Source organism: Schistocerca piceifrons, chromosome X, assembly GCF_021461385.2.
Source record: "Schistocerca piceifrons isolate TAMUIC-IGC-003096 chromosome X, iqSchPice1.1, whole genome shotgun sequence".
Taxonomy (NCBI): domain Eukaryota; kingdom Metazoa; phylum Arthropoda; class Insecta; order Orthoptera; family Acrididae; genus Schistocerca; species Schistocerca piceifrons.
In genome coordinates this window covers 94,059,785-94,085,508 of record NC_060149.1, presented here as the reverse complement: position 1 = coordinate 94,085,508, position 25,724 = coordinate 94,059,785, and the positions used below count along the sequence as shown (strand labels likewise).

The following is a 25,724-nucleotide window of genomic DNA, read 5'->3' as shown; positions in this document are numbered from 1 at the left end:
TCAAATACAACGACGTGGATCATTGTGGATTAACACATTTAAAGGATTTTCATCAAACCCCGAAGGTCTTCCTGAATGTGAAGTCATTAATGTCAAAACGATCCTATTTAACAGGAGAAAACAGTTTTCTTCCCATGCTCTGTCCAATGGTATTATCCCCATACATGACAAAAATATTTCTGAATGCCACCACTTTTGTCACCCCTCAATTGAACTCAAACAAAAGAATATGTTGGAAATGTTCCGATTTCTCCACTTGGCACTCCATTTTCTAGCATCCACTGCTCCACTCACTCTCTCAAAACAACAATATGTACACTCAAACAGCAACAGTGAGATACAAATAAAAAATGACAGTTGATAAATAAATCCATATAAAATGTAATACCAAAATGTAAAACAAAAATCCTACTAACTTATGCACCAACCTAATACTTGCTCAAAATAGCGCATACAAAATAAGATTCCTCTAAAACAAAAGTTTAATAAAAAAATTACACATTTTCTAAATCCACTGAAAGTATAGGCAGATAAATGTCAGTTTGAAATTTCTTGACAGTATTTAACAAGAAGCAACAAATGTTTTAAACATTTCAACACAAACATCAGTTTCCAGACAAAAAAATTAACTGCCACTGTAACTTCTACATAAATCAAGTAACACTAACTAGAGCAATTTGGGGTTTATAAAACCTTCTTCTAAAATTGTCATAATTTCTTTACTGAGTAAAGTGGCAGACATTTCAAACTTAGGTTAAATAAAAACCTTGCAGTTTTTCGTCTGCAACAGCCAAACAAATGTACAGGAGCTGACCTTTTGCTTGATATTGAGTACACCAATGACAATACTAAAAATGACAAACATTCTGCATGTACAATATAAAATAAAAAACTGGAAATTCAACAAAAAAAAACACAAATTTTAAGACAAAAACTGCATGGCCTAATTACATTCTAAATCAAATCAAAATTTTATGAAAATATTGTTTGAAGACATTTGTCTACTGTAATTCTGGTGTTTATCTCAATATCACCTTCCATTGTCTTCTGAAATAAGTTTGTCAACATTTCTGCAAAGTCATTAATTCAACAACTTACAGATAACCTTAACTCTTTTGATTCATTTTCAAGATACATTACTAATGATTTATGAGAACAGTAAATTCTTTAACAGCATTTCTTTCTCGTAAGATGATCCTCTCTCTCTCACTCTGTGTGTGTGTGTGTGTGTGTGTGTGTGTGTGTGTGTGTGTGTGTGTGTCGAATAAAATTAATTTAAATAAACATGTTTTGATGCAAATAGCTTATGTGGCCAATGTTTGTGTGTGTCAGTTTGTTGGAAGTGATTGTGTATTAAAAGATGAAACATAGTGGGAATTCATCATAGGCAAGAAGTGAAGCAGACTTTTCGTAAAACACAGATAGTCAATAGCGTTGTGGTCCATTTTACATTAATATTCACATATTCTTCCCATATATATATCATTCTAACCCCTCTCACTTGAAATAGATTCATCAGGCCAAATCAATTACCAATGTAAATTTGTGAACTGTAAGATGAAGATTTTCAATCTGAAATGCGTATGGGTTCAGTAAAAAAACGAAACTACTATAGTTACTAATACAATATGCATTTGAGGGTAATACTGAGATCCCAATTAATATAAAAACTACAAATGAAACACATTTTTCAACAGTTCTGTAAAATCCCTGCACTGTATTTCTTTGTATTAAAACATGATGATATTTTAACTGCATAAAAGTTTACATTTACACTGGTTCTGGGTTGATGCAAGAAAAGAACAAAGTAAGTTAAATAAAATTACCTTCTCTTGTGCTTCACCTTCACTGTGATAAAAGTTAACATATTCACTAGACAGCAAGTTGAAATAATTCTGTCGAATATGTGCTGGGATTTTACCACCAACTTCAGCTGTTATGGTGGCCCTTATTTTTACGTCCTGGAATCAGGAAATAATATAACAGAAACTGACATCATTAATAAAACCAACTGAAAACACCAAAAGATACAAAAGATCACATACATAATCCTGTTTCATAAATTGTTTAATTATTTACCTCATTATGATATGGAATATTTCAAACTGGTTTGTAAATTAAACATATTTTCTCAGTGAAACTATGGATAGATTTTGACCACTTACGTGACAGACTTCTACGTTAATCTTAATCTACATTTAAATATAGTAACTGGGCCAACCAGAAATTTATCTATGTAGTAGGAGTAGCTGACAAGCAGAAATAACTTTAGTTTGTTTGCAAAGCTGTTTTCATTGTCTATCACTACCTTTAATTTACAATGTACATAGTAAAATATTTTTATGGTTGCATAATTGCCATTAATGAATACTATTTTTCAGATATTAATTGGTTCTTAGTAACACACTTTATAAGAAAGTAAATGTACAGGGTGTTTAAAAAAAAATTCCATATATTCCTACAGGGGGTAGTATGGATCAAAACTAAAGGAAAGTTTGTATACTTATACGTCCAGGAACTTGTTGAGATAGGAGTTGTTTTACTTGTGATGAGTAATGTGTAGTATTTAGTGATGTAGGCCGCCTTATTATTCACGACAGATGGCACAGTAAACTACCACAACACATGTGTTAGCACACGTAAATCCTCATGCAATTGTGAATGTCAGGCATCGATATCACTTCAGTACCAATGTATGGGCAGGACTTTTTGGTAACAGATTAATAGGGCCATAAATTTCACCAAAAGATTAACAGGTGCTGTGTATCACCAGTTTCTGTGCAATGAATTGTCAGCTCTATTGAAGAAGGTCACCCTTGTAAAAAGGCAACTGTGGTTGAGGCATCGCGCAGCACCACACTATGCTACAGTGAATCATATGACAGCAAGGGCGATGGATTGGTCAAGGTAATGGGGTAGGACCACTTTCCCATTCACTGGACTTGAATTTGTTGGATTTCTGCCTGTGAGGACATTTAAATGCATTGGTGTATGCCTAAACCACTGACAATGTGCAGACTTTACATGAGCATGTTTTCAGTGCATGTGACATAATCCAAATGGAGCCGGGTGTATTTGAAAGAGTGCAAAGAAGGGTTGAAGGATGTGTTAGGTTGTGTGGTAATTACATACAGCAATAGCCAAAGCATTTACTACTATGTAATAGACAGATGGCAACGAGAGGACAGATTGACCCATATCTCAACAGGTATTGGTTTCCAGACATATCATAATATGAACTTTTCTTCTAGTTTTGACCAATTCTCCCTCCTTTAAGAATATGCGTTACTTGGTTTTAAACACCTTGTTTTGTAAGACAGTATTTAGTTTCCCCACATTCTTTTTAAAAGATGAGCAAACTTACACATTCAAGAAACAAAAAGTGTGTTCACATGCGAGGAAAAGTCATTTTAACAAAAAGGCCACCTGGAAATACAGGAACTGATTCAAAAGTTTAGGTCTCTTAATCTTTATATCTCTGTACATATGTAACACAACAATATTTATAACAAAATACCGTTCACAGCAGATAACAAATGCAAGTATTCACAACCACAATGTATGGAGGGAGAACCAGTTAAGAAGTGTATCCTACTAACTGGTTATCCTTGGGAAAGGAGCACTGTACTCGGTTATTATATCAAAGAGAAATTCGCCCCAAAACATAGATGGTAGAGTACATCACAATAACTTTTCAAAGAAACTCACATCTGCATATAATGATCCATGTGATCATTAATGTTAAAATGACTAACAACACTGTTGCTTTTTAAGAAGTATGTGATACTGAATGTTTAATATATTGGTGTGTCCTATATTACACACTCACTGTGTACAGTATAATCTTACATGACTACATGAAAATCAAATGCATATCATATCCCTCTAAAATTTCAGTTCAGCTCATTTGAAATGATACTTATCCTCCCGATTTATCTACTCTCTCTGTTCCAGTTATATTTCTGGAGAGCATGTAATTTTTTTATTATTCAGATAATGTGATTCCTTGTGTGTAATGCTAGATGATCATGCATATTACTACACTGATGTTATTCCATCCATACATTGTAAATATGAGACTCTGAAGATGACAGCTAGTTAGTGTCGAAACTGGTCATGAAATAAACTGTTTCACTTAAAGCGATCTTGGCTTCTAATATCACATATCTTGAAATTTCTTATTTATTCTTTTTGATGGGTGTTGCTCTCAGTTAAACTCATGGATAAATCATTCAACAAGATTTTCTCACAGAATATATTGTCAACTTAATGAGGTTACGGTATGAAACACAAATTTTCATTTAACTCTCTATTGCTTGCCACAAAGAAATTATAATCTAAATTACACTTTTCACTGAGCAGTTAGCCATTTTTCAGTTTACAGGAATAAACTTTAAAAAAGGTATTAGAAAAGAAAACTTATTTCTGATACTCCCTGTAATGAAAAACTGTCTTGCTGTGAAGATCTCCCACGATGAATGGTGATTGGATTCTATATTCAGAATCCTGTGCAGAAAGTGACTGCTGCTACCTTTCCCTACATGAATTGTGTCTACTATCAATTGAACTATAATGTTGTGTGATGTTCTGTTCTGAGAATAATCAGACATATTACACAGTATATGTCTGCCTCAAAAGTGAGACATGAGAACAGTATATGGAATTGACCCACATGCACTATGTACATCATTATTTAAATTCATGGAATTTCTTGACAACAGGTTGAATTTGCTAAGAAGAATTTTCAGTACACTCAGAGATATGAGACAAAGAATATGTATTTTACCTTTAAGACTATTTTTGGGAATCATCTGCATTGATAATTGGTCCCTTCCTTTTTATATGTTATGACTTTCCAAAGGTAGTAAAAATGATACCTTCATTACAATGAACGCAGATACACTTCAGGTTTTTGTTGGGAAAATTATATTCTTAATCTCGGCATAGAGGTAACAATATTTATAGATATTGTAAAGGAAAAGTTTGAAAATGACAATCTAAAAGTCAACTTACAAAAAACAAATAGAATACCCTTCAAAGTTGGTGATTTGCAAACTTGTATTGATTCTCTAGATAGTAATATTTTTGGGGAAATCTGCTGTGAGTGTAAATTCCTAGGTATATGCATAGATAGCAAACTATTATGGACACAACAAATTGACAATGTATGTCAGGGCTATCATCTAGCCTATATGTTTTAAGAAGAATAGCTCTATACATGAATACCCAAACAATGAGGATGATGTATTTTGGTTTAATACATCCATTTCAAGCATATGGTCTTGCATTGTGGGGTGGGGCTTCCAAAACTCATGTAGACTGAGTATTTAAACTCCAGAAAAGATCATTGAGAATATTAGGCAAAAAAGATGCTAGAACATCATGTAAGGGATTGTTTATAGAATTTAAAATTCTGACTATCTATTCTATGTATATGTTTGAAACAATAGTATTATCTGTAGAAGATAAGAAATATACATGTCGTAATGCAGAAATTCATGATCACAATACAAGACAAGTACACAATTACCATATGATACACAGAACACTGAAAAAACAAAACAAAACAGCAAACAGTCCATATATTAATGGAGCAAAATACTTCAATGCACTGCCAAATGAACTGAAGGTAATAACTGGAGAGACAATCAAAAAACATCTACAATCATGGCTCACTGAGCAGTGCTTCTATAGCCTACTGTAGAAACTAAAATCTAAAGTATTATTATGTCAAATAATTTGGACTGCATACATAAGTTCCTATTATAAAGTAAAATTAGATTGCATACTGTTGCTATGCATGTAATTAGATTTTCACACAAATAAATTACAAATTATTGTCTCCAAATTAGCTGACAACAGAAAAGTAAAATGTAATGACAATTTTATCACATACAGATTTACAATGAAAACATCATCTTCTTCAGGTGCAACTGGCTGTGTTATTACGCATACTTGCTGCTTCGACATCAACCAGACTGTGAACTATTGTTGGTGTTGTGCTGCTACTTATAGCACAGTTCAACTCCAGGCTCCCACTACATGCTTTAAGGCTCATTTGGTTTTCAGGGCTAACATTGTTATTCTGTGAAACAACTAAGCACTAAAGGATGTCATTCTCCTGTAGCTATGGGGAACTGAGTAAGGTACCAACTCGAGACATTTGAGCTGTTGCACATAAAAATCAGTAAGATAGCTCAGAGACCCCCAGCTGTGGAGCACATGAAGATGTCGGGCAATATTGTATGCCTTAGGCAAAAAGCCTGCCAATGCCAATTACTACCTGACAGGTGGTCAATTGCAGACGTACTCTCTCTGCTTCAACACAATTAATGGGTCACAATCCTTTCAATCAATTTGCACATCTCACTGGTGAGATTGACTGGTCCGTACCTATCAATGGAAGCTAGGTTTTTGTCTGATTTCAAAATTGGAATGATGGGACTTTCTCTCTACTGTGATGGGCAGTCACATCTATGCCAAACATCCATATCCAGATGTTGAATAATTCAGTTGTGTATGAAGTCAGAGCCTGGAGCTGTGTTGCATGACAAGTTGAGGGCTCTAAGCAATTCTCACTCATTAAAAGGCTTCTTATGTTGTTACGAGTGGAAAATGGTAAAAGAAATGCAACCATCTTCCACCCATCATTGGAAGGTAGGAGGGTAAAGAAGCAAATGCCGACACCATTACAAAGTGGACTACAATTAATTCAGCAAGGACAGATGGTTCAGTAGAGATACTAACCATTAAGGAGGAAACCTGGAACAGTTGTTGGGCACTAATGGCCTAGATGACCATGCAGCATTGTCCACATCTCGGAGAAAGATTACTGCATTCCCAATGAGAATTCACAGCACTGTCAGCGCTCTTTCTTTCTTTGAATTATTAAAAAGACAGCCTTGTATGCAGCCACTTAAAGGTTCTAAGGTCAACCATAAAGAGGTGTTGTTTATATTGTTGGATAAGTTCTTTGATGATCCTGGACTGTTGCTAAAATTTCATCACACCACCACACGACTGGCCATTGTTTGTGAGTGCCCTTGGAAAGGAGGACCAATGTTTCAGCAGTGTGGATTATAATACTACTGCTTCCCAAAATTTCAAGTCAGCATTACGATACCAGTCCAATATTATATACTGTCTGTATAGTTAAGTGGGTATTGTATAGTTCTATATGTCCTAAACTCTAAGCAAATATAACATTCCAGATTCATCACAAAGTACAGTCCTCATTGGTAATTGACTGACACCATTAATCAGAACCTGTGCCTAAGCCAAATTAGTCATCATTTTGTAAAATTTTAGTGATCATTTTGTAGCAGTAAATAATTAGAGACTGCAGAAATGTTAGCATGAAAAATCAATACTTCTAATTAATAAAATGGTAATTTAACAATCTGATAACAGAAAACTTCATTACCTTGTGAAATAGCTCAGAAGGAATTGCAAAGCAAGGTATTTGTATTCTTAATTAATTTTTATGTCCACTTTTGATGCTAATATTCTTTGTAATTAGGTTTCTAATTAACTTACCATTGTTTACACCACCCAACATTCCAATTTCTAGAATTTGAGGCCATATTTGTGAATTTTAATTATGTAATCAGATAAAGCACGAGTTCTGTACTGTCATTAAGTGTCAGTAACAAAATCCATACTGTAACTAGTTACAAAACTAAAATAATACAAAAGACATTATTGTAATTAAAGTTCAGATTGATTCCCATATTTAAAACTACAGATGATACTACAAAAATTATGTCATTTGATTTTGTATTTTATACCTTATTTGGCTATAATATCAGTTTATTTAAGTTTTGTAAATTTTAGTTGTAACATCGAAATTGTAACAAAATTAATAATGGATTATTTTGAAATTCATTGTTAAAATTCTATATAAAGGAATGCAGCAGGGCTGCTTTGTCTCAGCCTTTTGCCTCAGTTTCGGTGTTTATCTCAGTTTGTGTTTTGGACAGTCAGTCTTTTGGAACTGCAGTTTATATCATGTGGAGAGCAAATATACGACAATAAAACACATAATACACCTGAATCTTTTATTTACTTAGTTTCCACATACAAATCAAGATCCAGGCAAAATTCAAAAGAAGAATTCGACAAGGTGAAAGCAGCAACAAAAACAACAGGTTATGTATTATTTTAGTGTAACTTCCACTCATCTATTGTACCAGTTTGTCTTTTGGATAATTATTCTTAAAGAGAGGGTGGTACAGTTACAGGGTATCAGATCAGGGACGTCTTTAAGGACATCAACACTGAATCCGAATGAGAATGATGCAAAGGTGCCGAGTACTGCTCATCAAACTTGGAGGCTTACCAGGTAATACTGATAGAAGAGAGAGAGAAGATCCAATAAACAGTGGTGCGTTTCATGATGGGATCATTTAGCTGGAAAGAGAATGTTACAGAGATGCTCGAATAACTCCAGGAGCAGATGCCACAAGACAGGTGTTGTGCATCACAAAGAGGTTTATCATTGAAATTCTGAGAGAGCACTTCCTGGGAAGAGTTGTAAAACATTACTTCCTCACACATACATTTTGCCAAAGACCACAATGAGAAAATTTGAGGAATTAAAGCCAATCCAGAGGCTTACCAACAATAATTCTTCCCATGCAACATTTGCGTGGGGAACAGGGAAAGGACGGAGGGGAGGGGGGGGGGGGGGGGAAGAGAGATAATTTAGTGGTACCAGAAGTGCGCTCCACCACACACTGACAGTTGGCTTATGGAATATTGATGTAGATGTAAAGGAGAGACTGGAGGCATAGTTCCCATCAGTTTGTCTTCTGAAGTGTGTAGTATGGTGATCTGTCTAATGAACCATGACATGGAAGTAACAGTCACACTAGAAAGTGGTCATCATCACAAAATTTTGGTCACAGACCATTCCAACAAGGTAACAAGACAAAGAGCAAAGTGTGAGGTTAATGTCTGAGAATGAGCCATGAGCTACACTAAAAATGGGTTGGCATTAACCTCTCAATAATCAGAATAGTTACCAGCAGCTGCTGACCATACTAGTTGTACCCCAGCAATTGGCTCAGTATAAGAATGAACACACTGTGGATCATCCAGGTCCAATACCATCTTACAATTTCTTTTCTTTAAGATCCCTGTTTATATAGCTACTGACGAGCACATAGTGGTGACTCAGCAAATTTCTTCATTTTTGTTTGTTTGTTTTTTTTTCTCTTTTCTTTCTTATCTTTGAACTAGCAAGAAAAATTTCTTCATTAATTTTAGCTCCAATTTCAACTCATAAAATGGCAGTTAACGGCAAATACCTATACAGTCTTATGGCAATCATTTCTTAACACCTAACATTGTTGCTCTGTTGTGCTTATTATCTTTTTATATCTGGTGTGCTGCTTCCAGTGCACTTTCATTTTATGCTATGAATGTCATAAGTACATACATGAGAGCAGCAGGCATTTAAAAACTATAATTATTACTTTACCACATGCCTAAATATAGTGTAATACTTCTACTTTTATTACATTAACTCAAATTATATTTAATTAAGTAGAATTCTTCTATCCCTGTCAATGTTTTTGTTGTACACAACTGTAAACTGTGAAACCATGTAGAAACACCTAGTGACCAAGCCAGCTACAGCAACAGTATGATGATGTGACCCTACACTACTGATTATTTGTTTGTTTACCATATAGTCTTAATATGCTTTACATTTGACAGTGCCTATTTGGGCTACAAGTTTTTTGTGCTTTTTATACTAGTTTATCAAGACAAGTATGTTGCTGCAAGACCAATTTTAGCTGCTTCTCACATCACTTATGTAAATGCTACTTCCAATACTGTCTTATATTAATGTAATACTCCCAATGATAATTATGCATCTATTTTGTCTTTTCTAGACATATCTAATGATGATCACATAGACCCAAACCAGTTATAAAACTAAACAAAAAATAAACTCTTCTTCTTCTTTTTTTTTCATTTAAAGGTATAAACAAACTGATTCACTTCTTCAATGCTACCTTGAGATCTGCCCTTTCATCATCTCTGGATTCTTTCCTCATAGTTAATTTATCACTAGTTTTGTTTTACTTCACAATTTTCATCTTTTCCCATTACAAGCATTCTCTGTTTTTTCCTTAATGTTTTCTCCACTTCTTTCATCACTTTGTTTTCTTGCCTTAACTTTGATAATAGGAATTTTTCCAAGAAAAACTTTTTCTTATTTCTTCCATATTCCTAATCTGCAATGTGTCTTTACCTATTCTCATATTGTGCTTTCTCACAGACATACTTCACTAAACGCCTCAATAACTTTACATCATCATCTACGCATCTTCCGTATGTTTAGGCCATCCCTTAACTCATACATTTTCTAAAACTTTTTTCATACCTTACCATTAATCTTTACCTTTTGTTCCACAGTTCTCTCTCTCTCTCTCTCTCTCTCTCTCTCTCTCTCTCTCTCTCTCTCTCTCTCTTTTGCTTCCTTCCTGACATTTTCATATCTTTCGCCTATGTGAAGGACTTACTTGTAGCACACTACGAAAAGCCACTGAAAGTGCAGCCTTTATTATATTTGTTTCAAATTTTCATGAGAACTAATGATACATTCATACAAATTTGCATTTCAGCCTCATTAAAATTTATTTGGTTTACTATTATACCGTATAACACTGTGTAAATTCTCAGAAAGGGACTGAAAATAACTGCAGGTGCTTTTTTTGTGTGTGTTCATAAAATTAGTCTATTTCCATCTCCTTGTGTTCATATTTTTATGTATTTGTTTTCACAAATGTGATAACACAAGTAAACAGGCTACCACAAACATAGATAATATTGAACGTTAAGACATACTTGTGCTGCTGTATGAGCAATACGCTGACCACCTTTAGGCAGTGTGTGCACTACAGTTAATGATGTCACAGGTCTTTTATTCGGCTCATGTGTCTTCAATGCTTCCATTCTCTTTTTGGCATTTAGAAGCAACTGGACATTCTGAACATGGGCAACACGTACGCGACCTGTAACACATGCCAAATTATAGCTGATTTAGTTATTTTTACTTTTGAAGCTTATGTGCATTTCATAATGTTGAGAAAACACATTGATATGCAAGTGCCTTTCTTGTTAACCACCACATTAAACAGAGAAATGAAACTGTTTCTATGCATCTTATAAAAATCTCTTCTATATTTTAGACAACTGCATGTAACAAAATATAGTACCACTTAATCCATAGTAAAAATATGGTGATTAATATTTCTTTTCCATTTAGTACTTCAGCAATAGAAAAATTTGTAGTCAAAAGTAGCAGGGTAAAGGTAGGGTCAAAGTAAATTGGAAGGATATAATGACAATTAGATCAATTTATTATAAAACTCTGAAATAAATATGCATCCCCAACATATCAGCATGTCACTTCATTACACTGATCTTGAATGATGGTGTGTGGAAGGTAAATTATACGTGTTGCAACTAAGCAGATAGGTGAAAGGAATCTTCAAAACACAGCAGAAAGTGTTGTTGCTAATATAATGTGGAGTCCACAAGACTTCCTACATAACTAGATAGAACTGAAAGAAATTGGAGAATGCTTCAGAAGAACCGACATATGTATCAAAATGAGAGTCACGGGGTGGTGGTGACAATGGATCGAAAAGAAATTCAAGGGAGAAACTTCATATACTCCAAATTCTTAGGCAGGATGCTACATAAGACCAAGGTGCTAATTTATTGGGTTGGCAGTAGAAGACTTTTTCTTATCTATAAAATTCACTAATTTTTTAACATACACTATATTTTAGGTCAATGTGCTTTGGCCAAAGTTTTCCAGTGAGCAGATTCCATTCCTGAACTCCAATCCTGGAAGGTCTGTACAACAGCCATCTATGGCTGTTTTAACTCCCTCTTATGATTCAATATGTTTTGCTGACAAAACGTTCTTTACAGATAGGGTGACTGTTCCAACAATATATACCTCATTAAAATTTATTTGACTTCAGTACAGTAGTCAAGCCATAGTCAAAGTAAATTACAGAAAGTTTACTTGACTAGTTTTGGTGAAGCTCAGTCACCATTATCAAATGTAACAAGTATGAAATAAGTCTGCTGTTAATTATGAGAACATCCAACCACAACACCTTTCTCACAGGAAACAATACTGTGAGTTCATCATGTTAAATTAAACCTCGTTCTGCAGTAATGGCAATGAAGTGGCATCTGCACACAGAAAATTTAAATTGGAATGTCATAAATGTTGGATTAGGATTGGTGTTGTCTAACTACTTGCATAATGAACCTGACAAGTGAAAAATTTTGTCTTACTAATCTTAGCAATTCTGCTGTTATTTTGAAACATACATTGTGTCCAAACCAATAGGTCAACTCTAGAGACAAAAATCTCCACATCTCAATGTCTTAAAGTTGAAAATACATAGCTTGTAATCTTGAACACAGTACTCAATAGCACTGTGTCCAAGAAACAATTCTTTGCTTGCGTGATACATTTAAAGCCAAGGTTAACACATAATTGATCAACATGGTGGACACAGCTCTAGCTTCCAAAGAACCTTTGTTGGCACATTCGCTGTTCTGTAGAAACATCATTTTCTTTTATTTTTATAATTCATTCCATTTCTTGGGAATTTCTTTTTCCCCTGTTGGTCCCAAATACTTGCACAGTTATTGTTTTACCCTCTGAAAATTAATCAATAAGAATAATTCACTTTACAGCTGAGAAAACATTTGCCATTAAATATTTCCAACAATGAAATCAACTTCACCTGGTCCAGAACCACCAGCTTCCAAGCACTATTTTGACAATCATTCCATTTCTGGCATTAAGTGATGATTCACATCTCATCCCCAGAAACAAATTGGCGCAAAAAAAATTTTGATTCATTTATTCTTATTTCTCTTGTACCCATTACCTTCTGGCTAGTATTCAACAAATGCAGCACCACACTTGCAAAATACTCATATTTCTTAAAGTAAGTTGTACCATACACTTTCTTCTGATATGACTATGACATCAGTGATTTGAACTACCTTTGACTACTTATAGTCTCATGCAATATTCATATACTTGCTGTGGAAAATGGCCACACAGAAAAATTTGTAATATCAGTATTGTCAATGACACAGTGCTGGTTTTATACCACAGATGAAGAGGTTTTAGAGCTTCTTGCACCATTCAACTCTTTCCACAAAAATGTAAAATTCTTAGTACAGCATGAGGAAAATCAAGGCTTAAATTTCCTTGAACTTAAAATCATTAACATAAAAAATGCCTAAGTTCAACATACAACGAGGAACACACATATACTGACATAACAACAGACAGCTCATCATTTCATCCCACTATACAGAAGCATGCAGCATTTAGGACAGTGATACAGAAAGCACACTCACTAATTAGAACAACAGTCTTAGGCAAGAATTAGACACAATCGAATCATAGCTACAAACAATGACTACACTCTCAAAATAAATGATAACTTGACATATAAAATACACAAAAACAATAGAAAGGAGAAAATAATGTGTAACAAAGATAATGACAAGAAATATATGAGGTGTGTCTGGCAAGTACTGCAATTTTTCCCAACCAATAGATGTATTGCAGATATTGTTACAAGTGTTTAATATTCTCTGTAGTAGTTCTCTTGGACATCTACACACTTTTTCCAGCAGCTTTGCTACACATGGTACATGTCCTGGAAAGCTTCAACGGGACCCTAGCAAGAGCCCTCATCATGGCACCTTGGACAGCTTCAATCGACCCAAAACACATTCCTTTCAGTGTGGTCTTGATTCTCAGGAAGAGAAAGAAGTCAGCCAGAGCCATTACTGGTCTGTAGGGGGATTGCAGCAGCATTGCCAAGTTGTACTTCCCCAGTTACTCGTGGATGCCCAGCGCCATGTGGCTTGGAGATCTGTCATGGTGGAGCTCTCAGATAGTGGCACTCACCATTCTCACTGACATAATACTTTTTCACAGGTTTTCCAGCACGTCAAAATAGTAGACAGGATTCACAGTTTAGCCTTGAGGAACAATCTCTCTGTGGATCACACCTTTGGCACCGACAAAGACAATCAATAATGTTTTCACTCTCAACTTGCTCTTTTCAATTTTGGGGATTCCGGGGTGTTTTGTTTCTGCGACATACTCGAAACACAATGTTTCATCCCTGGTAATGACATTTTCAAGGGAAGAAGGTTTAGTCTCCATGCCTTCGAGAAGCTCAATCGTGACCATCACCTGCTGATTCTTCTGATGGTCCATCAAAATCTTGTTTTGGCACACACCTTCCTCATGTGCAATTTATCAGTTACCAGTTTGTGTACAATTGTTTTGGGAATGTTGAGAGGTTCTGCAATCATCTAGACATTCAACCGAGGTCAGAATTTAACAGATTGCACTCATGGGCCAACTTGTCGTCAGTTGTGCTGGTTGATGGGTGTCCAGCATGCGGTTCGTCAACCACCCCTTTCCAGTCTTTCTTAAACACTTTCAATCACTGCAAAACTTGCAAATATGGTAGAGCACTGTCCCAAAAAGCTTGCACAATCAATTTTTGGGTCTCTGCATGAGATTTGTTGAGTTTCAAACAAAACTGTGACGCATAACGTTGCTCAAGTGATGATTCAAGCGTGTTTCCATAACACAGGCACTAAACAGGCAGACACAATGATCCTGACACCCCAACTGCTTGAGCAGACTGGTGAAGGCATTGCTTTGAAGCTGAGAGCCTCCCCCCCCCCCCTCCACCTCAGCCCCACCTAACCCAACCAGCTGGATTGGAACACTCTGTGGCCACTTAAGCACTAGCACAACGAAAAATGGTATACTTTCCAGACACACCTCATATGCTGGCATTCCATACGAAGGGCCCATTTTACAAAGAAAAAAAATTGCTCAACTGATAACAAAAAAATGTAAAAATTGCATTCTTCACTCACTCATAAAAAGTTCGAGTACTTATCAGCCTGCAACATAAAAGCAAAAAACCAATTCATCAGCAACAGTGGAGTATATAAAATATCATGTCCTAGTTGTCCTTCTAACTATGACAGAAAGAGAGTCAAAGGCTTTATAACATCATTCCAAGAGAATATGAATGCCTTCAGATTAAATCTGTCACAACACAGCAGAAGCATGACACAAATACATTGTTTAAAGTTCACAAAAAATTTGACCATACTACAAATTCAACCCAATTTTAAGAACCTATATCTGCTGTACAAAATTGAAAGGCCTGAATCTATGCTAAAAAAGCAGGCAGGTTTTTGCTGCCGACAGATATTACCGCTTTTAAAAACTTGTAATACCTGTAATTTTATGCAATGATAGGATCTAATGAATCTGTAACATATATGTCAATATATGGTCTGTTAACTCTTTCCACATCATAATTGTGAATCGTTTTTTGTATACACAAACATTTCTGTCTTGAGCCAAGTGAGGTACTTTTCTGAAGTGCAGTAGTTCACATTAAACACTGATACAATGTCAAGTTATGTTCCTCCTAGCTTCTCTGGCAAGTTTCTCATTCTCTCCCAACTCATTCTCCTTCAGTGTTTTTCATTTTCTTTAACACACAATTTTCAAAATTTAACACATTAACCTCTCGCCACTATTACTCTCTATACACACAAATAATTTGGAGGCAGGGTGGGCAGAAATCTGTGGTTCTTTGCTGATGATGCTATGGTGTATGGTAAGGTGTCAAAATTTAGTGACTGTAGGAAGACATAAGATGGCTTGGACAAAATTCCCAGTTGGTGTGACGAGTGCCAGCTAGCTTTAATGTAGAAAAGTGTAAGTTAATGAGGATGAGTAGGAAAAACAAACCCATAATTTTCAGATACAGCATTAGTAATGTACTGCTTGGCACAGTCACGGCGTTTAAATATCTGTGCATATGGTAGCAATATAAAATGGAATAAGCATGTCAGGATTGTGGTAGGGAAGGCCGATTGTTGACTTCGGTTTACTGGGAGAATTTTAGGAAAATGTGGTTCACCTGTAAAGCAGACCATGTATAGGGTGCTAGTGCTGCAAACTGCTCTCGAGTTCTGCTTGACTGTTTGCAATCCACACCAGGTTGGCTTAAAGGAAAACATCGAAGCAATTCAGAGGCAAGCTGCTAGATTTGTTACTGGTAGGTCTGAACAACACACAAGTGTTACGCTTCAGGAACTCAAATGGGAATTCCTCGAGGGAAGGCGATTTTCTTTTCGAGGAACACTATTAAGAACATTTAGAGAATCAACATTTGAAGCTGACTGTAAAATGATTCTATTGCCTGCAACATACACTGCATGCATGGTCCACGAAGAAAAAAATATGAGGAATTAGGGCTCATACAGAGGTATATGAGCAATCATTTTTCCATCCTCCTATGTGTGAATGGAACAGAAAGGAAATGTCTAGCAGTGGTACACGCGCTGTACGGTGGCTTGCGGAGTATCTATGTAGACGTAGATGTAGATATAGATTTAGGAATACACGTTTATATTAATCTCACATCATCAAAAGTAAGGGTACTGAAGTAAGAAGCTTGGGAGGCTGACTAGTGGGATAAGGATATAGTGAAGTACAAAGTGGGAGTTATATCTAAATGTTAGAAGTAGTCACAATCTAGCTACAGTAGTCCATTACAAACAGTATTGTAGGGTGTTTAAAAATGTTATTAGGGAGGCAAAGAGGATGTGGTACACAAATAGAATAGCTAATTCACAGGATGAAATTAAAACTGTGTGGTCAGTCACAAAGGAAATGTCTGGTCAGCAGCACAAGGTCAACGATATAGTCAGAGCGTAGTAAAAATATTTCTGTTACTGATAAGTCAGATACATGTACAGTATTTAACAATCTCTTTCTGAGGATCACTGGTGAATTGAACAAAAACTTAGTTCCTACAAGGATTCATATAACTCTCTTGGAAAATGTCTTTCCGAGATTGATGTCTGAAATACTCCTCTGCGATACTGACAAGGGGGAAGATTGAGTCAATAATTAAATCACTGAAGACTTGAGGGCTCTCATTGATATGATGGAATGCCTAGCAGAATATTAAAGTACTGTGCTGCATATGTTAGCCCTGTACTTAACCATATTTGCAATTTCTCCTTTAAGAATGGTCAGTTTCCTGAACGATTAAAGTACTCACTCGTAAAACCACTTTATAAAAAGGGAGAAAGGGATAATGTAAGCAATTTTAGACCTATTTCTATGCCATCAGTGTTTGCTAGTTGTTGAAAGGGCTGTGTATGTAAAGATAATTGATCATTTTATTTCACATAATTTGCTATCAAATGTACTGTTAGGTTTTAGAAGTGGTTTAACAACTGAAAATGCTATATTCTCTTTTCTCTGTGAGGTACTGGATGGATTAAACAAAAGGTTTCGGATGCTAGTCATCTTTTCTGATTTAACTAAGGAATTTGATTGTGTTGATCATCAAGTATTGCTCTATAAGTTGGACCATTATGCAATACGGGGAGCAGCTCACAGTTAGCTCACCTCTTACTTTAACAATAGACAGGAAAAGGTCATCCACAGTGTTGAGAATGGCTATGACGTGGGGTCTGAGTGGGGCACGATCAAATTGGTGGTGCCTCAAGGATCAGTGCTGGGGCCACTTCTTTTCCTTATTTACATAAATAATATGCCCTCTAGTATTACATGTGATTCTAAAATATTTCTGTTTGCTGATGACACTCGCTTGGTAGTAAAGCACATTGTGTGAAACACTGGCACTGTTTCAAATAGCACAATTCATAACATAAGTTCATGGCTTATAGAAAATAAACTAATGCTTAATCATGGTAAGACTCAGTTTTTGCAGTCTCCAACACAAAATTCAACAAAACATTTTAATTTCACAGGATGGGCATATGATTAGTGCAATGGAACAGTTCAAATTTCTAGGTGTTCAGATAGATATTAAACTGTCGTGGAAAGCCTACGTACAGGATCTTGTTCAAAGACTTAATGCTGCCATTTTTACAATTTGAATGGTATCAGAAGTTAGTGATAGTTCGACACAAAAAGTAGTCTACCTTGTTTATTTTCATTCGCTTATGACATATGGTGGTACATTTTGGGGTAACTCTTCCCATTCTCAAAGGATCTTTTTGGCTCAGAAATGGGCAGTTCGGGCAATAAAGGGTGTAAGTTTACGAACCTCTTGACGACCTGTTGATCACCAATCTGGGTATTTTGATACTGGCCTCTCGATATGTATTACTGTCATTTCTTGCTAACTCTATCAGCCTATTCCCAAGAATTAGCAGCTTTCACTCAGTTAATACTAGACAGAAATCCAATCTGCATTTGGATCGCACTTCCTTGACTCTTGTGCAGAAAGGTGTGCAGTATACTGCTGCACCCATTTTCAATAAACTACCACAAGAATTGAAAGATTTTAGCAGTAATCCACATGCTTTTGAATTGAAACTGAAGAATGCCCTCATGTGTCACTCCTTCTATTCTGTTGAAGAGTTCATTGAAAAATTAGGCCGATTCCTGTGTTATATTGTTGATTGAGTTTACATGAACTTATGGTTTGTCTTTTTTTGGATTCATAAACATTTTATTTTATCTGTTATTACTTTACTGTTATAATTTCATGTATTGATACATTCCATGACCTTGGAGATTTGCTCATCAATTTGGTCCTACAGAACTAGACATGTAAAATAAAAATAAATAATCAAATGGCGTCTGACAATGGACCAACAGGGACCAAACTGCATTATGTGATATAACTGAGTATCAATACGAGGCATGTTTTTTTTTTTTTTGTTTTTTTTTATTTTTTTTTTAAGTAAGCACTATTTTGAAATAAAAATAAAACAAGTAGCCTTTTCTTAGCTTCTCTCTCTCTCTCTCTCTCTCTCTCTCTCTCTCTCTCTCTCTCTCTCTCTCTCTCTCTCTCTTCCCCCCCCCCCCTCCCTCCATTAGAAGTCTCTCGGGGATACAGCTGGACTGACTGACCTTTGTAGAACAAATTTTTGATGGTGCATCATCATCATCATCATCATCATCATCATCATCATCATCTTTCTCCTGCTGACTTACAGCCTGAACCAGTGGGTGCAATATATATACCTGTCGCCTCCCTCCTCCACTGATCCCCTGTAAGGACTGTGAGATGTGCCAGCTGTGGTGGTGGGGGTAGCTCACGCTTGGGAGTTGAAATACAGTCCTCAATCTGTGTTCTGCCTTCACTGGGCAGTGAATTCAATTTCTGCTGTGTATGGAGAATTTTCAGCACCAGAGCTCATGTGTCACTAAGTTGAAACACATTGTCCTTGTTTATGAGGTTCTCATGTACCCAGATTTCAATAGCCTCCTTGTATACATAAACCCATCAGTGGGGTGTGTTGTGCAAAATGTCCATATCTTCATATTTAATTCTGTGGTTGGTTACGACACAATGTTCACAAACTGCTGATTTTGTGTGTTGGTGGAGGTTGGTGTGCCATTTGTGTCCCGTGCAGCTTTCTTCAATTGTGCAAACATGTTGTTCCACATGCATTCCCACATCCACATGACATGTAATAGACTCCAGATTTCTGGAGTCCCAGGTCATCTCTTACTGTTCCTAAAAGGGACTTAGTCTTTGCCAATAGGCAGTACACACATCTGATTTTTTTGTTGTGAAATTTTACCTATTTTACCTGATATGTTCCCTTGTATGAAATGTAGGCTATCTTTTTCGGTTCGTCTCCATGAGATGTCAGCCGTGATGTGGTCTTTAGCTTGAAGGCATGTCAAATCTGTTGGTCGCTATAACCGATTTACTGAAACACATCCCTGAGGTGGTCCAGTTATGGTTTTTTAGGCTGTTTTCATTGGATATCACACAAGCTCTGTGGACCTGTGTGCTTAGCACTCTTTTCCTTTGTGATTGTTGATGACAGCTAGAGGCATGAAGGTACTGGTCCATGCAGGTTTTCTTCTTACAGACACAGTATCCCAGTGTTCCGTCCAGTTTTCTCCATACCAGAACATCCAAAAATGACTGCTGACTGTTTTGCTCCACCTCCATGATGAAATGAAATTGGTTGTGGATGGAGTTCAGTTGCTGCAAGAAAACTTTAAGCTCATTTTCCCCATGAAGACCAAAGATGAATTCATCTGTAAAAGACTGTCAGTTTTAATGGTGATGAGTCTACAGCCTTGTCCTCTGTGACTTCCGTGGACATACAGTGTTGGCCATCACAGGTTACAGAAGACAATCCATACACATACCACTGGACTGTTCCTAGAAATGTCCGTCAAAAAGAAAATATGTCGATGTAAGAACAAAATTGAAAATTTTGGTGAATGAGGGCCCAAATTTCCTTTCAATAAGTTCCAGCGACTTGAGTGGGACTCTGTTGAAATGTGAAACAATGTCAAAACTAACCGTGAGGTCAGACTGGTGTCATGTGTTTCACAAGTTGATACATTGGCGTTCCTACTGTACTCACTACTGGTCTCAGAGGTGTGCCCTCTTTGTACAGTTTTGGAACACCATAGAGCCTACATAGTTTGGCAAATGCGGCCAAAGTTTCTTCACTGTCTCTTCTGTAAAAGTACTCCAGAGAAGTTCAGTCATCTTGGGCTGCATATGGCTGGTTGGATCAATCGTAATAATCTTGCAAGCTGTGTGGTCTTGGAGTTTATACATTTACTCTTTGTATTCTGCAACTGTTAGTACGACGGTTATGTTCCCATTATTTGCTGGGAGGATGCAATGTCAGGTTTGTCGCACGGAGAATGTAGCACGGCTCTTTCCTCCTAGCAGCTGTTAGCCTCAGTGGTGCAGACCAGGCAACAGTACAGAATTTTCCCGCTGTATCTCCTGTGCCATATCGGATGGCAGAGTGGAGCCAACTTGTTCCACTTTTTTTATGATTTCTGGGACAGATAGTGCTGCTGGTGTTGGGGTAATGTTTAAGCATTTCTCAAGGACAGACAATGAAGTGTCATCGACGGTTTTCTCTCTAAGATTCATGATGGTTCATCTAGTCTCTTGTGTTGACTGTTTTAACGCTAGGTGCCTGAATTTTGAAGACTGCTTCATTAACGTATTTCGTTGTGGCCGCTCTGCTTATGCTCAGCATAAAATTCAACCCACTCCCAGGTATTGGGGGGTGGGCAAGGATGCCAGTTCCAGATGTAGGACAAAGAGTTAGTGTCCTATGGAGTTAAGCTGGTGGCGTATGTCTCTGATCTGTTCTTACACTAGAACCAGGCTGGCTGTTCTGGTAAATCAGTTTGCTGCTGGTGTCTGGATATGATGTACGATCTTGGCAAATGTTGGCACAATGCCGAAGTCTCGACACCTTTTCAAAAAGGCAAGTGCACTCAGAAGGTGATGTTTCTTGTTTTGGAGCTCATCGAGCTTCTTGACTTGCTGTAGCATTCCCTCTCCATAGAAGAAACTAATTTGTATTCGTAGATCTTTTCAGGCACTCATTTTACCTTTACGTGAAACGCTGTACTTTAATCTACTTTTCTGCATAATTCCCACCAATATTTAGCATGTTTACATTTGTTTGTTAGTATTTGAAATCTCTACTCCTATGGAGAATCCAGCTGGCTGTGAAATACACACTGTGATTAACTTCTTAGTGCTAAAGTTGTGAAAGTGGCTGAAATTTATCATCAGATCAGTGAAGTGTGTCAAGAAAACATTATGAGTGATTGGATAGTATGGAAATGGGTGACAGCTTTTGAAGATGGCCGTACAAACATGCATGATAATGAATGAAATGGGCGACCTTCAGACATAACTGATTATTTGGTGCAAAAAGTTGATGAAAAAGTGAGAGAGGACAGACGTTTCGTGATTTCGACATTATGTGACGAGTTTCCTCAAGTGCACAAAGTGTGCTCTATGCAATTGTTGCCTAGACAGGAAGCATATTTCTACGAGGATGGTATTCAAAAGTTGGTTGTATGATACAATAAGTGCAGCAGTATTCTGAATCGGAGGAGGCATTTAAAATATTCACAAACAAATGTAAACACGCCAAATATTGGTGGACATGATGTAGGAAAGTAGATTAAAGAACATGCTTCCACATAAAAATAAAATTCCTATGCAAAGTCTAGTTGTTTTATTTTCATTTCAAACCAGTACTTACTTATAAAACATGCCTTGTATTTGTTACTGAAGGGATTGGTTATTACACTTCGCATGCATTGTGCATAGTCATATCCACAACTACAACTTATGGATGGAAAGCATTTATCTCCTGCTTCTAGTAGCCCTCTTCAGTGTCCCCTTTTGTAAACAGTGCACTTTAAAATATACTACCGTTATAAGCTGGTTCAGGAACCAAAATAAGTTATAAATGCTGCAAAATGAATGCTCAAAGTTTGCTGTGTAATTTCATTTAATATTAAATTCAACAAGGAGCTGATAGAAGCAATACCCATAAGTTTTAATAAAATAAAAAAGTAAAGTAGTGTAATTAATTTTTTTGTTTGCACATATACACTCCTGGAAATTGAAATAAGAACACCGTGAATTCATTGTCCCAGGAAGGGGAAACTTTATTGACACATTCCTGGGGTCAGATACATCACATGATCACACTGACAGAACCACAGGCACATAGACACAGGCAACAGAGCATGCACAATGTCGGCACTAGTACAGTGTATATCCACCTTTCGCAGCAATGCAGGCTGCTATTCTCCCATGGAGACGATCGTAGAGATGCTGGATGTAGTCCTGTGGAACGGCTTGCCATGCCATTTCCACCTGGCGCCTCAGTTGGACCAGCGTTCGTGCTGGACGTGCAGACCGCGTGAGACGACGCTTCATCCAGTCCCAAACATGCTCAATGGGGGACAGATCCGGAAATCTTGCTGGCCAGGGTAGTTGACTTACACCTTCTAGAGCACATTGGGTGGCACGGGATACATGCGGACGTGCATTGTCCTGTTGGAACAGCAAGTTCCCTTGCCGGTCTAGGAATGGTAGAACAATGGGTTCGATGACGGTTTGGATGTACCGTGCACTATTCAGTGTCCCCTCGACGATCACCAGTGGTGTACGGCCAGTGTAGGAGATCGCTCCCCACACCATGATGCCAGGTGTTGGCCCTGTGTGCCTCGGTCGTATGCAGTCCTGATTGTGGCGCTCACCTGCACGGCGCCAAACACGCATACGACCATCATTGGCACCAAGGCAGAAGCGACTCTCATCGCTGAAGACGACACGTCTCCATTCGTCCCTCCATTCACGCCTGTCGCGACACCACTGGAGGCGGGCTGCACGATGTTGGGGCGTGAGCGGAAGACAGCCTAACGGTGTGCGGGACCGTAGCCCAGCTTCATGGAGACGGTTGCGAATGGTCCTCGCCGATACCCCAGGAGCAACAGTGTCCCTAATTTGCTGGGAAGTGGCGGTGCGGTCCCCTACGGCACTGCGTAGGATCCTACGGTCTTGGCGTGCATCCGTGCGTCGCTGCGGTCCGGTCCCAGGTCGACGGGCACGTGCACCTTCCGCCGACCACTGGCGACAACATCAATGTACTGTGGAGACCTCACGCCCCACGTGTTGAGCAATTCGGCGGTACGTCCACCCGGCCTCCCGCATGCCCACTATACGCCCTCGCTCAAAGTCCGTCAAATGCACATACGGTTCACGTCCACGCTGTCGCGGCATGCTACCAGTGTTAAAGACTGCGATGGAGCTCCGTATGCCACGGCAAACTGGCGGACACTGACGGCGGCGGTGCACAAATGCTGCGCAGCTAGCGCCATTCGACGGCCAACACCGCGGTTCCTGGTGTGTCCGCTGTGCCGTGCGTGTGATCATTGCTTGTACAGCCCTCTCGCAGTGTCCGGAGCAAGTATGGTGGGTCTGACACACCGGTGTCAATCTGTTCTTTTTTCCATTTCCAGGAGTGTATGTCTGCATTCCTGATACAGAAATTCTTGCGCAAACTATGAAAGAATGCTGTCCAAGAGGAGGGGGAGGGGAGAAGTGGGGTGCACTGTGGGGGTGGAGGGACATAGCATACACATAAAGCCGAGTATTGGGCAGTAACTGCTGTGTTTAAAGGGAAACGACATTGTAGCAATCTATGCTGGGTTTGTGGAAGAGTACATCAACAACAGTTCTTCCTGTGACAGTTAGTAAGTGACACAGATCCCCCAGTGTGGTCAAACAAGTCCGAATGAGGAAGACCAAAGTAGCAGGCCATCTCTCTGTGAAGGATCAAGGATCACAAGAGAAGTGGAGACCCTCTTGCTCGAAGTGGTGAGTGCAGAAAAAGTGAAAATCTGTCATGTCAGTTTTCATCATCTTCTACATTTTGAACTTGAGAAAGGTCGCCACCAGCTAAATTCCACAACAGCTTACATCCATTTATGAAAAACCATCAAACAGATGCAGCACTGGAAATGTTCCAGCTGTGTCAGCCCATTCGGACAACTTCTTTAACCATCTAATCCATCTGACTTTCATAGGTGCCTAATAAACATTGACAAATACTATAAGCCCGAGACAAAGGAGCAAAGGAAACGGTGGAAACGTGTGGATTTAGCACTGTCGAAAAAGGCGAGGAGCTGATCATCATCAACAGAGATGAAAATGTGTGCGTGTTGGGACTGACATAGTGTCATGTTAGCAGATTATGCTTGTAAGGGACAAATCCATCACAGAAGCTTATTATCAAAAATCACCTGATGTGGTTCTTGCAAGGCTGTCGAGACAAAGTGATGTGGAAAGCTATTTGAGGGGGCGTTTTTGCTCCACAATTATTCCCTGGCTTATTCTGCACAAGCTACAGTCATAAAAATGAAAATCAGTCATGGATCAGTTTTCAACATCTTGCATGACATTTTTAAAATGACAAAGGACGCCACACTCATTTAAAAAGTCTGCCAAACTGAGTCAGCAACTGCTTCTTTAGGCCATAAAATTCTGCCTCATCCCATATTCCCCCAACATGGCATCCAGTGCCTACTTCCTCTTTCCTTGGATGAAGAACTCATTGCATATTTCCAGACTGACAAGGTGATTTTTGAGGTGGAATATTCCCCAAGCAGACAAAATGTAGACTTATAAATCTAGGTCAGCACAAAGTCATCTATCATTGAGAAAATGTTTCGCACTGCATTATCAGTTTTTAAAGGACTAACACCATCACCAAGTTTGATAGCTGCAGCCGGATTTTTAAGGTGTTAATTAAAACTTTAAGAGTGCCCCTCATATTTATTTGTTCCTTATAGAGTGGATCATTCCAATGAGAAATACTGTAAGAAAATTAATATTTTATGTTGTGTAACACAATATCAACACACACACACACACACACACACACACACACACACACACACACACACACAAACTCCCTCAATGATCAACATTCCCACACTCTTACTGTAAAAGCTCTCATATTTATCGATTAGTAAAAAAAATGGTTCAAATGGCTCTGAGCACTATGCGACTTAACTTCTGAGGTCATCAGTCGCCTAGAACTTAGAACTAATTAAACCTAACTAACCTAAGGACAGCACACACATCCATGCCCGAGGCAGGATTCGAACCTGCAACCGTAGCGGGCGCTCGGCTCCAGACAGCAGCGCCCAGAACCGCACGGCCACTCCGGCCGGCTATCGATTAGTACCTTATAACCAATTTTGATTTAAGCTCGAAACACATTAAAATCTCTATCTTATGTCTATGACTGAAGTTTTTGAA

General features: G+C 37.9%; 1 protein-coding gene across 1 annotated transcript in view; it reads right to left on the bottom strand.

Annotated features, from left to right (window-relative positions):
- The window catches only part of LOC124721796 (RNA exonuclease 1 homolog), a 225,800-nt gene that overhangs the window by 46,049 nt on the left and 154,027 nt on the right, over positions 1–25,724 (bottom strand). The window contains exons 6-7 of the mRNA XM_047246918.1: positions 10,858–11,024; positions 1,827–1,961 (exon numbers count right to left, since the gene is read on the bottom strand). Of these exons, the coding sequence (XP_047102874.1) occupies positions 1,827–1,961; positions 10,858–11,024 (302 nt within the window). The remainder of the gene's footprint in view (positions 1–1,826; positions 1,962–10,857; positions 11,025–25,724) is intronic.